Raw genomic sequence first — 13481 nt, 5'->3', positions numbered from 1 at the left:
CGTGGGATGGCACTCAACGATAACTCATTTTTTGTATCCGATTTGACGTTTTGTTTATTCGCATTTCGCGAGCAAAATACATAAATCATTTTTCAAATAATATTTCATTGTTATTATAATCGTTCGCTTACATCTGTTAAATAAACTTGCGTGACAAAATGCGCAGTATAAAAACAAAATTCTTTTGATCTCCTGCATGCAAAGATTAATTAACAAACAATAGCTACAAAAGCCAAAAAGAAAAGTACGTCACGAGATATCTCACAAAAAGTTCACTGAGAGGTCAACGACTAACACCAAAATACCGGTATAAAGTTCCTTCAAATAAGTAGGAATCTTAAAGGCTTCCTGTCTGCGATTCTGGTTTCTTTTATGTCGAAAAAGAAAGAGGAAGAATATTTAATAAGCCCACAGTGTGCTTTTTGCGTTTTAACAGCCTGAGCAGCTTGTCGAAGCACACAAGATAATAGAGAAATTTATCCTGTTTACGGCAAACAGAAAGTCAAGCTGAAAGCTGCATTTTCCCAAACCTCAAAGAAATGTTGATTTTAGCTCATTTCTTTGTCTGTTGGTGGGAGAAGAGAATTTTCCTGGTTTTGTGACAAGCAGCCGCGTGCTGTTTCCCGTTTGCCGTTGCCATGTGGACGCAATGCTAAATGTCTCTAAATTACGTTGCTTGATATGCGTACGTGTCAGCCAAAGGCAATGTGAGCATTAAAACTACTAATACTTTCGTGTTGTCGTAGTTTATCCAATTTGCTGGGTCAAGGGTGATATTGATCGAATTACGCTGTACTATTTGGAGTTATAACACTTGCATTTTTCTGCTGACTAAGGTCCAAGTTACTCACACGCGTTACAGTGTTCATTTCGTGTCCCTCACTCGTTCCATCGCTACATTTACACCGCAGCAATCTTCTGTAAGCTTCGGGAAACTCAGCGATCCTTAAGCAATAAATCCACGGATTCATTGACGAATTGCTCAAGGCCAGAGTACGTGCCCAGTTGTAAGCCACCCCAAAGTTTTCCTCCGCAAAGGCAGAACGCAAATATAGAAGAGGAAACCAACAAACCGTGAAAATTACAACCACTATGGCCATGGTTGCCGCTAAACGACGTTCAATCGATTGATCAGAGATGTGTTTTTTGACTTTTAAGATGATTAAAGTGTAGCATGAGATGATAGCGACGTAGCAGAGGCCAACAGCAATAACTGTAAAATGCGAAGTCCCCTTTTTACTGATAGTCAAGCGTAGGACACCATATATGATAGGCAATGCCCATGCGATCAGGAGGGCCAATTTGAGACGGGTTTTCGTGCGAATAGATTTGTGATGTGAATGGAGAATAATCAGGCAGCGATCGATGCTGATGAGGCACAAGTGAAGAACAGACGCCGAACACGACATGTTGGCAATGAGACGGAAAAACTGTAACACAGTTCCCCTGCACTGGCCATCGATTTGAAAACCAAGGAAGACCGAAAACAGAGGCTGCGCCAGCGCTGTAACCAGCACATCGGCTACCGCCATACTAACAAGTAAAAAATTCGAAATTGTTTGAAGTCTGAGAGTCTTGGAAACGGAGCAAATCAGCAACACGTTGCCTACCGAGCCAACGACGGCTGACAAGATATTTACAACCATCATGCCGTAGATATTTCCCATGGACAGCAAATGGCAGTCACTACCGCCCATCTTGCTTGTGGGTGTATCATTCGTAGAGTTCATTAGAAAATCCGAATTGTTCCTAGGAAGCGGAAGAATGGACATCGTTCTCAAACACACCTTCTACGGCAAGCTATAACCTTATATTCGAGCTCAAAATTGGCTACAACCCAACATAAACAAGTACACCCTCTTTTTTTGTAATTTCTGACGCAAGCTTATTTGATGCGCTTGACTTCCGCTCTGATTGTGACATAAAGGTGAATCCTTCACTCAAACGATGCGGTCTGTTTACTTTGTGGCTCTGTTACAAATGGACTGAACGACATTTTATACGCTGGATCGTGCGGCTTTCTTGTTTGCTGCCAAAACTGTGCTAAAATCACAACTTCCTCAATTTCCTTTTCCGCAAAATGTTGTTCAGAAGTGAAAGGAAATTTTACGTTTCTTAATGTAAACAAGCATGTCAAATAAATAAAAAAAAAACAGAAAACTTTCAAAAACTCAATGACACAGTTTCCAAAAACGTTTTTCAAAGCGTAAATGTACTTAATCAGATATATAAAGGTCATGTAGTAGATCCTTTTAGTTCACTGCAATGATTTACAATGTTGAGGAAACTGAAAGGAAAAAAACGCAGAAAAAATAAACACGGAAATGACATATTTGGATGTGATTGTGATTGAAGACCCTGAGGTACGAGCCCAATATGTAGAGCGAACAAATTAGAGCAACAATATCCGCCTTCTTGTGACATTTAAACAAACAAATCAACCTCAATGGCATGTTTGTTTTTTTCGTGGCCTCTCCTTCATAAAAGATTACAAAGATATATTGTTTTTTTTTTCACGGCGCTTAAACCGACAAAAACTGTTGAAAAGAATCTTGAAAAGGGAATCATTATTGTGTCAATACACTTGCTTTCCTTGTCACTCTAATGAAGTTTCATGAACCATGCAAAGCAATATAGCTCTGCCAATATGCAAAATGCACGTTTCGGACCAATTGAAATGTCAATTTTGAAATGCTTCTTGTATTGTATATTGTTTATTGAAAAGAAAGAATGCGCTTGTCATCGGCGTCAGCAATTCAAACGAAAAAAAAACTTTTCCCTGGTCCGACTGCCTCGATTTACTTCACAGCCTGACTACAAACAGATGGGAAACGTCCTCATGTGTTATATCTCAAAACTGCTCACTGCTTTTGTTCAGTCACTTATTGCAACTAATAATTACATTTGACGTCAATGATGACGTCATTGATGGCGCTTTTGTTCGATGTTATCCATATTGAACTACCGTCACTTGTTGCGTCTTTGGTTGCAAAGCACGTCGTTGGCGTCGCATCCGAATGACACGGACCCACTTCGCGTTTTCCTTTTCCGCAAACTTCGACGGTAAGGGAGTTCGATTTAGACGCAGCTAGAAAACCAGTAAGGATTCTGGACTTCAGCGTTTGGTTATAATATGAAAACGAGTCGCATTCGTTAAAGCACACTCTTGATTGTAGCAAAAGAGAAAAAAAATTAAATTAGAAGCCATCGAGTGCAAAAGCCGTCAGCCCGCAATCGAAATTCTGTTAACATAAAAACGTTTTTGGCGGAAAGCATACTCTATACAGTTTTGTAGAGTTGGTTAAAATAAGTTAAGAGAATAAACGCCTCCTGTCTATTAAAGCTGCCCGCTCTTGGACCCCTAAAATTTATACTTATACTTGTACCACGCAAAGCAAAGCGTATTTACTTGTATTTTAACCGTGCAATAATTCCAACATTAAGCGATATATTTCCAGGTTAAGATTTTATCGATGAGCACTCCCAGGAACTTTACATAATCTTCGCATTCAAGAGAAGTATCACTATTTGAAGCATTATTATATATCCTTATGTTAATCTGGTAGTTAAAAGCTTCTTTTATGATGGTCTAAAAACATTTAACCCTTTGATTACTATCTGGCAAAATACGTCCAGCTTTATCCACGGTCCCATCTACCCCTTGTGACGTCATCACTTTTAACGGTCAGGAACAGCTTTGTTCACTAACTTGTGCAGGGAGAAGAGATCTTTCAAAATTACCAGAATGAGCACAATTCAGTCAAGGAAACTGGAGAAACGGCCAAAAAAACCATGTAACACTGACCTGAAAATCTCCATGAAAAGCTTGCTCCATTACCCACCTACCTTTCTGAGCACCTAATTTTAAGATGATGAAAGGTTTCTCAGAAACTCTTCCCACCAAAATAAAGCCTACCAAATGCCCAGCAAGTTAAAAAAAAATATGAGGCCAAGAAAGCGAAAAGAGAGGGAAGGAGAGAAAGCAAAAAGTGAAAGTCGAAAGTATTTTGCTACTTTTAAACCCAAAAACTGTCGTTATTTTGTTTTCTGCGCATGCCCGAACTTTGCAAGCGCTTATTTTGCACCTGGCTGAAAAGGCCGCGGAGTGTACAACCTGGAAACGGGTTTGTAGGGAGATTTAGCTCTTAAACAGTACGACAGTGACCAAAAAATCCCCAGTTTTTCGGCCAAATCTCTAGTAGCCAAAGGGTTAATTAACCAGCCACAGACTTTCTGCAATTCGATGTTGATTACACTTTCTATTGATTTCAAATCCTTGTCAGCATACAACAGGTTTGTATCATCAGCAAATAAATAAATAAAAAAGCTTCTCAGAAGAATTATAAATGTCATTAATATAGATCAAGAAAAGTAGAGGGCCTAGAACCGAGTCTTGTGGGACCCCTGTTAGCATATTTGTTTTAGATGAAATTTGACTATCAATTTGAGTAGTTTGAACACGGCCATTTAAGTAGGATGAAAACCAATCATTTTGAGATAGCTTACTCAGGAGAATTGAATAATCCACAGAATCAAAAGCCTTTTTAAAGTCAAGGAAAACACCACAAGTGAATAATTTGTTATCCATATTCCTTTGAATCAAATTAACAATATCCACATTTGCATGCTGAGTTGACATGTTCTCACGAAAGCCACACAGAAGTCCATTTGATTCAACATAAGATTTTAATCTATTATGCACAACGTTCTCAAACAGTCAAGGGACGCAAAGAGCTTTTCAACTCATATAAAGTTATTCGCGTCGAACACGTCCCAGAGCTCCCTCGTGCGGGTGGACCGGTGAGGGTGGGACTCTGCGGAGACTCTTCTCCTGTTAACTCTTCCCCGTGAGGGGGGTAGGGGGGAGCATTTTGCTCAAGCTACGTTTCATTTTTTTTAATTGTTATATAAACATTTTAAAAGAAGCGTTTTAACTTGTATCTATATTGAAGTGTTAGTTTCCATGTAAATGCGATATAGAGGAATATATTAGGAGGGATTAAGGGTGCATGATTACGGTTGGAGTTTTGGGAAAATAGGGTGAATTGAGAAAGGAAGGTAGAAGGGTAGAAATGCATACATACATAGTTCAGTTAGTCCGCTAAAGGGATCAGGGGCACCTTGTTGTAGTAGCGGGCTATCTGGTCTTTGTCTATTAATTATTCACTTTTAATTTTAATTTTCAACCCAGCTCAAATCCAATATTTTCCAATTTTCCATTATTTTTCCACAGTCCGCCCCCTCCCCCCCCCCAACTTTTATCCCTTCAAAACAATCTGCGCCAATCTGCGCCAAGGACTCTGAACTTGTTGAGCCAAAGTGAAATCTTGGCGAGGTTTTTATATTAAGAAAAAGTGCTGAAAACAGGAAAAACAAGGCATTTAACCGTTCTGCCCCCTTAAGGAAGCAGTAAACCTGGGCCCGGTTGTTCAAAAGCCGATTAACGCTAATCGCAGATTAAAAATTAACCAAGGAGTTTATTTCTCTTCTCCTAAATGCTGTTCAACGCTGATATTTGGCAAAACTTTACATTAGAAGAAGTCAATCTTGTAAAGCAAAAGTAAACGAAAGAAATTCTCACCAAAAAGTTGAAAACATGAAAAAAAAGTTTACACTAATCCTGGATTAAGTTAATCGGCTTTCGAACAACCGGGCCCTGGGATGTTAATGAAATAAGAAGTGATTTTATGAAGAAATTAGAAAGGGAAAAGAAGGCATACTCGAACACCCCGGACAGTCCACTACAACGCCGGAGCACGTCAGGTTGAGGGCGGACTATTTGGTGTTCGTCCATTAATTTTGAATCTCCAAATTTACTTTTTAATCACCTTAAAATCTTCATATTTCTCACCTTCCTTTTAAATCACTCCCCCTACCCTCTTTTCTTCTTTCTTTCGGTTTGTGTTCCTTTGCTAAGATAAGGACTTGAAAAACTAAGAATTCTTCAGTTTCTGGGAACGGTATACAACTCATGTGAATTTTACGTCATTAGTGGCTGGTTATTCACCAGTAAAGGTACACGTTATTTAACGTCGGAAGTTCCTTTACTCTCTAGAGAGTCACTCTCCCAGGAAGCCGATGGTGCGCTCATTTTACCCTCCTCTTTCCATCAGTGCTCCGTTTTAAGGGTATTTAAAGCTACTTAGGCTACACTGAAAGGAAGAAGTCGAAACAAGGATATGTGAGATCCGGGGATCGAACTCAGGACCTTATGCACCAAGGCCGACTGTGCCACCCTTGCACTTGCCCTGATGCATGTAAAAAAGCACACTAGATTATTATTTGGAGCACTTTTGAACCTTTTCTTTAACACTTTCTATAGTGACCGCTACGTTTGTTTCACATGCAACCATTAAACCATTGCAAACGGCCTTCGTCAATTCACGGAAATCTAATTGCACGAAAGCAGAGTTTTATGACGATGTGGTCTACATTTTTTAAGTCGCTGGTTCAGTAGGAGATAGGAACTAACTTGTTTTGAAGATATTTTAGTGGCCACTTTGCTGGTGCCTTCGCGGGTTCTCATGGTGTGGGTTCCGTGCTCTTAGCCGCTGGTTTAGTGGCTCTAAAAACATGAAATGGAAAGGGAATTCGAACGTCGTCATGAGGGCTCAAACTCTTGAACTTCCCCATTTCCAACTCAACGATGCCATCTTCTATTTCCTCGTCAGAAAGCTCACGTAATGTGCTGTAGAAACGACCACGAAGCATTTCATACCACAGGGATTTCTTTACGATCCACATGATCTTTTCCTCCGAGATTTCAACTTTAAAATCTGCCTGCCGAAAAACTGCGGAAATGCGCTCCTTAGTGCATTGTTGAAAGGCATCTCGGAATTTTTCCTCTGCTTTAGTGAAGTGCGGGAGCCCACTGCCTGTGGATGAATCGTCGAGTACGACCAAAACCTCACCACTTGGTTTCAAATGGGCTCTTAAACCCTTAAGGACCTCGATAGGCCGACTAAAATGATGAAAAGAATTAATAATTGACACCTTATCAAAGAGCTGGTCGAATTTAAAATCGGCTACAAACTCCTCCGCTGTTTTTGTCACGGCATAAACTCCTTTTCTTTGCTTGGCTACTGCTTGCATTTCAGGGCTGGGATCCACGCACCAAATCGCATTTTTTAGTTGCCGCGCCTCAAAAATCCTCTCTCCAAAGAACCCAGTTCCACTGCCAATATCGACGACAACATGGTCGGGTTCAACATCATCAAAATATTTCAAAAGAACCGGTACCATGGCCTCGTGACGTGCTTGGTAGAAGTTGTCATAATCTTTGGCAACTGAGCGATAATGATCTGGAGAAAAAAAAAGTTATTTGCCATTGATAGCGCAACGAAGCACTTGGTCATTATGAAATTCTTCTCTGTGTATTCAGTAATTTGATGGAATGACTCTTCACTTACCAGCTTTCCCGAAGCGAACGCTTTGTTGATTTTCTTTTTCCATAACTTGAGGAGGTTGAATCCTATACGAAAAAAAAAAAAAAGAATATTGGAAACGAATGGAAGGCTAATCCAACTGACTTATCTTGTGAATTAAAGCAGACTATATATTTGGCAAAAACGTTCTGTGCATCATCCATGCAATGACTAACGCTGAATATCGTGCACAAAGTGCGAAACTATTTAGGGGCACCCAACGATGATCTTGGGTGAAATATGTGTTCGAAAGAGTCATACTGTTCTAAGAATTTCGGTTCTACGTTGCCAAACAGCTACGGATTTCTTTACTAAAACATCACCTAAATGATTCGCAACCAGAGAAAAGTAGTCCCTTTTCTTTGTTTTTTCTTTTTTGTTTTTTTATTCCGACGGTGTCGGTAAAAGTCTTCCAGTCACTCCCCTGCTAAGTGGTGTCTTTGTGCATAGAGTCTTTGCACTTATTTTGTTAGGTTCAAGGGAGTGGTGGAAATGCGTAGATCTTTCTGGTGGACACAGGAGAATATTTAATTAACCTGCAATGGCGTCGAAGTCGTTGAAACGCAAATGGCGTTTTGGTGGGTCTTTAAACAAAATATACCTTTATGGAGCTCAAGAATGGAACGTCAATTGGATAAAGAAGACAGGCGGCGAAAAATTAGTATCTGGAATCTTAAAAAGCGACTAGTAATGGACTTCGACAACAATCTTTCGCCCGTTGTAATCACAGTGAACTGCATTTCTAATATTTTGCCAAGGGTGGTGTTATGCCTGTACAACACTGAAACCAAATGGAAAATATCTGGTAACTTATGGGTTTAACACAGACTGAGAAGGAATCGAATACCTTAAGTGGATCTGTGATCTCTGTTGTCTGGCTATTTGTATTTATTTGTACTCAACTCTTAACAGTCTTCGGGTAATTGACCGACCCAATATCAGGAAACGCATTCGACGCTAAACGAAAAAAGGGGGGATGGCCTAATAGCAAATATGTTGTTTGTTTCAATAAATGTTTGGCTGGAGAAGGTTTTTGTGAAAAATTTCGGCCTCCGTGAATTCATCATGTTGTGTAATATTCGAGCCTAACAAATTTGCATACGTGGGTTGAAATGTGACACGCGAGGAAATTTTTTCTTTTTGACAAATGATTAATAGGTAGCCTAGTTTTTAACTTCAGAAAAAGATCTGTTTTGTCTCTATAGTGAAAAATGAAGTTTATTTGGGAAGCCAACAGTATTTCTTTATTGCAACGACTTACTAGTGCGAAGATTGTTGAGTGTCATGAAATTACATTGCTCGTACAGCTATAACTGATTTTAATAGTATTCCGGTTGAAACTCTCGTTCAGGGTGTGGCCCCGAGGAAACCACATGTCCACGAATGCTAAGAATTTCTTCCCGATGTTGGTGCTAACACTCTTACTGAATTGGGGGTTGAACCAGAGGGTGTTGCGTTCTCGGTTTCTCCTATGGCCGGTCCTGGGGGGTCAAATTTCAGCCTGTAATTGTAGTCACTCTCGTCCAGAACTCAGTTCTGGTAGGGTGGTGCTTCACGGTCGAAAGGATCTTTCATCCGACGAAATGGACGATAGGAGTTTATTGATTCCTACTGGAATATTTTTCACGACGGAGGGGAGGGGGGGGGGGGGGGGTGATGGTTGCTTACAGCGAAGAGAGAAGCGTTCATTACCCTAAAAGATCATAAGCCGAACTTTGCAAATAAACCTTCCTGCCGACTAATTAACCCAACCAAATCTGAGGTAGGAAAAATAAGCAGGCAAATTTTGGACAGGGTTAACGCCAAAATAATTGCAGCCACCGCAATAAATCAGTGGAAAAACCCTTCATCTGTTATCGACTGGTTCAAGAAAATCCACAACAAAAAACAGCACAGCTTCATCTGCTTTGACATTGTGGAATTTTATCCATCGATTAGTGAGGAGTTGTTGAATATTGCGTTGGACCTTGCGTCTGCTTACCACAACATCACAGGCAGAGGAAAGGAATATTGTCATCTAAGCTAAAAAATCCCTTCTCACTCACAAGCAGCAATCATGGGAAAAGAAAAGTGCCAGGCCAGCATCTTCGACGTCACAATGGGCAGCTTTGACGGCGCTGAAACGTGCGAGCTTATAGGCTGCTTTTTGCTATCACAGCTCAAGACCAAGTGTGGGGGCAAGATAGGCTTGTATAGGGACGACGGCCTAGCGGTCTCAAACGCCACGCCCAGAGGGAACAAAAGGATCAACAATGACATTTGCCTTGTATTCAAAGAGCATGGCCTCAATATCACAATCGAAGTCAACAAAAACTTAGACTTCCTGGACGTCACGCTTGATCTCAACGACAACGCCTATAGGCCTTATACTAAACCTAACGCCAGCCTTCTATACGTCAACAAAGAAAGCAACCCCCCTCCCCCCTCCCCTCCGTCGTGAAAAATATTCCAGCAGGGATCAATAGACGCCTATGGTCCATTTCGTCGGATGAAAGATCCATTCGACCGTGAAGCACCACCCTACCAGACCTGAGTTCTGAACGAGAGTGACTACAATTACAAGCTGAAATTTGACCCCCCAGGACCGGCCATAGGAGAAACCGAGAACGCAACATCCTTTGGTTCGACCCCCTATTCAGTAAGAGTGTGACATGTGTTTTTCTCGGGGCCACACCCTGAACAAGGTTTTCAACCGGAATACTATTAAAATCTGTTATAGCTGTACGAGCAATGTAAAGCAATTAATCGACAGACAACATAGAGCATGAAATTACATGGCAAATTGTTTGCCGCGCTAAACCGTACAGCAGTTCAACTAAACGTTGTAATTTATGCTTGCACGAGAAAGTTGTCATTATCTGTGAACCGGAGCGATGTACATTGAACAAAAGAAACGAGTTAGTATCATCATGCAGGCACCGAGAGAAGGCGCTACAACAGAACAATTACCTTAGCTCATAAAAACCAAGATGTATGTAAATTTACGTAGTGTTTGTGATATAAAAATAAGTGCGCAGCAGTGTGAATAAAACTCCTCAAGAGTGAGGCTTCAAACCTTACGAAACAGGCCTGTAGGGCAATTATCGTATTATAGTTACGCTCTACCTATGTATTGAGCACTCTAACTGGCTCGATCGCCACCTCTTTTTGATTATGATGATTATACAAAATCGCGCGCTCTCATTGGCTCGCTATCTCGGATTATCAGCCGATAATCACCTCGACGGACAAAATGGCTGCCAGTAGTCGTTTTGCCACTGTAAGTAAAGATGATTTCGCGTTGAATTTTTTTTTCTTTCTCTTTTTTGAAATAATGACCTGTGTATTTATACTATATATATATATATATATATAATCCGAGATAGCGAGCCAATGAGAGCGCGCGATTTTGTATAATCATCATAATCAAAAAGAGGTGGCGATCGAGCCAGTTAGAGTGCTCAATACATAGGTAGAGCGTAACTATAGAGGGCTGTGAGAATTAAAACATAGCTACACGATAATTGCCCTACAGGCCTGTTTCGTAAGGTTTGAAGCCTCACTCTTGAGGAGTTTTATTCTTGAGGAGTTTTATATATATATATATATAGAGAAAGAGAGAGAGAAAGTGTAGGAGAGAAACCCTGACAATACACGCCCCAAATAATCATATTTTTAACTGAATAAATGTTTGAAGGAAAATTTGCCCTGAGCGGGATTTGAACCCACGTCCCCCCATTACTAGTCGGGTGTGATCACCACTACACCACCAGGACAACCATGCTGGCAACACAGCCATCGAAGAGGTGATTTACGTGGTTAAGGCGTGGGCCTCCCGGGAAATTTTCTTTCAAGGTGACAAGGTAGGGGAGCCTATAACTTCACTTGAAACCCAACTAAGGATCAAGTTAATGATGCACGACCGTAGTCAACTTAGCGGATGACAAGGAAGGATCCTAGAAGGATACAGGCTAATTTTAATTTTAGAGAAAGTGTAGGAGAGAAACCCTGACAATGCACACCCCAAATAATCATATTTTTAACTGAATAAATGTTTGAAAGAAAATTTGCCCTGAGCGGGATTTGAACCCACGTCCCCCCATTACTAGTTGGGTGTGATCACCACTACACCACCAGGACAACCATGCTGGCAATACAGCCATCGAAGAGGTGATTTACGTGGGCCTCCCGGGAAATTTTCTTTCAAGGTGACAAGGTAGGGGAGCCTATAACTTCACTTGAAACCCAACTAATATATATATATATATATATATTCGTGACTCGCGAATTAAGCAGTGATCGATTGTGAATTTTGATTAGGCCTTAACTCTCTTTTAACATCTAATTAAGCTTTCATTTTACGGTTCGGTTAACTACACTTTTCACGAGTTCGTGTGAAGAAAATAGCACTCGTTTACTGATTAAGCCTAAGCGCTCGAACTGATTATCTCACTGCGTACCGCGTAACCGCGTGGCCAGCATCTAATATAGCCTTCCATCTTGAATTGAGTACCTTCCGCGTACCGCGTAGCCAGCTTCTAAGATAGCCATTTTCAATTCGTAATTTATTGTTACTTTAGACAATTTTCGAACGTTCCCGGACGCTACAATCCTGTCTCACTAGAACGCTTCTTTATAAGGTTTGAATGCCACGAATGTTGTTAAACAATTATTGGGAAGAACAAGTCGTGTTTGCACTTTTCGAATTCTTTTTCAATATTTGTCGATTATCACAAAGTCATTAAGTATTTGTTAGGTCGTCCGTAAATGTCTCAGGGGAACCCAACGAGCCAAATCAACCAAAAGCTGTAGAAAGGCATTTTAAAGTACCTTATGGTGTTTAAATAGACGGCGAGCAGTCCCTTCATAAATCAGTCAAGTGGCCCGCTTTTATGACGAAGTCGTGTTTTGTCAAGCAAACAAATGAAATACCGGAAGTGTACACTTCTCTTCCCAAGCCTACTTCGGTCATTTTATTTGTGTGCGTAACAAAACACGACTGCCTCAGAAAAGCGGACCGCTCGACTGATTTATGAAGGGACTGCTCGCAGTCTAATAGTCTGTTTAAAGTGATATTTTCGTTAGCTAGAAAAACTTGATATCATTCGGATTCCTTAGCTGAAATTTTAATTAATCGAAAATGTTAGGGAACAAAATCTTCCTTTGCTGACAATACTAGCTGAAATGGACTTTCCACGAACTTTCTAGGGAACTATTTTCTTTCCGAAAATGCTAGCTGACTGCCAAAACAGCAAATACGACCTTTCCGTAAACCTCAGGGGCTATGATTTCCCCATTGCGAATCTTTCAGGCCACGTTTCAGTTAAGAAAATCTGAGTTCACTCTTTAATCAACGCCGAAAGCCTAAGGCGAATAACCCTCCATGCACCGAACAGATATCTACCGAAACTTGTCGTTGGGTGCCTCTGATGTCTCATTGCTTAAGTCTGCATTCCCCAAAATCAATTTTTAGGATGCCTGTCAAATAAAGAAGATACTTACAAGACAAAGTACTCGAGGCTCAGTCCTTATGGCTCTTAGCTTGTCATGTGTGTTTGGGAGGTTGCGCAGTGAAGCGCGATATATGTATATGTATGTTTACTTGATGGCAATTGATCACCTTGGGTGACAATTTTCAAACGTTCCCGGACACGACAAACTTAACTCACTAGAACGTTTCTTTACAAGGTTTGAATGCCACGAATGTTGTTAAACACTTATTGCGAAAAACAAGTCGTGTTTGCACTTTTCAAATTCTTTTTCAATATTTGTCGATTATCACAAAGTCATTAAGTATTTGTTATGTCGTCCGTAAATGTCTCAGGGGAACCCAACGAGTCAAATCAACCAAAAGCTGTAGAAAGGCATTTTAAGTACCTTATGGTGTTTAAGTCTGTCTAAAGCGATATTTTTCTTAGCTAGAATAACTTGATCTATTCGGATTCCTTAGTCTAAGAAATCATCATCATCATCATCATCATCATTTTATTTCAACAATTTAAATTTAAATACACAACCCGCATATAGCAAAGCTAATCGAGGCGGGCTGTGTAACTTACAATCAAATTTAGCAAAATA

The 13481-nt window shown here is 40.4% G+C and overlaps 2 protein-coding genes across 2 annotated transcripts; both read right to left on the bottom strand.

Moving 5' to 3' along the window:
• Window positions 1–29: 29 nt before the first annotated feature.
• On the bottom strand, window positions 30–2326 carry LOC137979169 (alpha-1D adrenergic receptor-like). The gene has a single exon (XM_068826367.1). It carries the CDS (start codon window positions 1770–1772, stop codon window positions 786–788), a length of 987 nt encoding a protein of 328 aa, XP_068682468.1. The 5' UTR covers window positions 1773–2326; the 3' UTR covers window positions 30–785.
• Window positions 2327–6388: 4062 nt separating this feature from the next.
• LOC137978985 (uncharacterized) lies at window positions 6389–12972 on the bottom strand. The gene is made up of 3 exons (XM_068826122.1): window positions 12906–12972; window positions 7410–7471; window positions 6389–7301 (listed from the first exon to the last, which is right to left on the bottom strand). Exons 2-3 carry the CDS (start codon window positions 7450–7452, stop codon window positions 6523–6525), a joined length of 822 nt encoding a protein of 273 aa, XP_068682223.1. The 5' UTR covers window positions 7453–7471; window positions 12906–12972; the 3' UTR covers window positions 6389–6522.
• Between the last annotated feature and the right edge of the window lie 509 nt (window positions 12973–13481).

The sequence above is a fragment of the Montipora foliosa genome, chromosome 12 (genome assembly GCF_036669935.1).
Source record: "Montipora foliosa isolate CH-2021 chromosome 12, ASM3666993v2, whole genome shotgun sequence".
Lineage (NCBI taxonomy): Eukaryota > Metazoa > Cnidaria > Anthozoa > Scleractinia > Acroporidae > Montipora > Montipora foliosa.
Note: the sequence above shows the minus strand (reverse complement) of the source record. Positions and strands in the feature narration are given on the sequence as shown.

Bases quoted from the DNA above. Each gene is read 5' to 3' on its own strand.
- LOC137979169 (XM_068826367.1), bottom strand. From the start codon at position 1,772: ATGTCCATTCTTCCGCTTCCTAGGAACAATTCGGATTTTCTAATGAAC.
- LOC137978985 (XM_068826122.1), bottom strand. From the start codon at position 7,452: ATGGAAAAAGAAAATCAACAAAGCGTTCGCTTCGGGAAAGCTG. The intron at 7,302-7,409 runs GTAAGTGAAGAG...TTTTTTCTCCAG, and splicing joins CGTTCGCTTCGGGAAAGCTG to ATCATTATCGCTCAGTTGCC.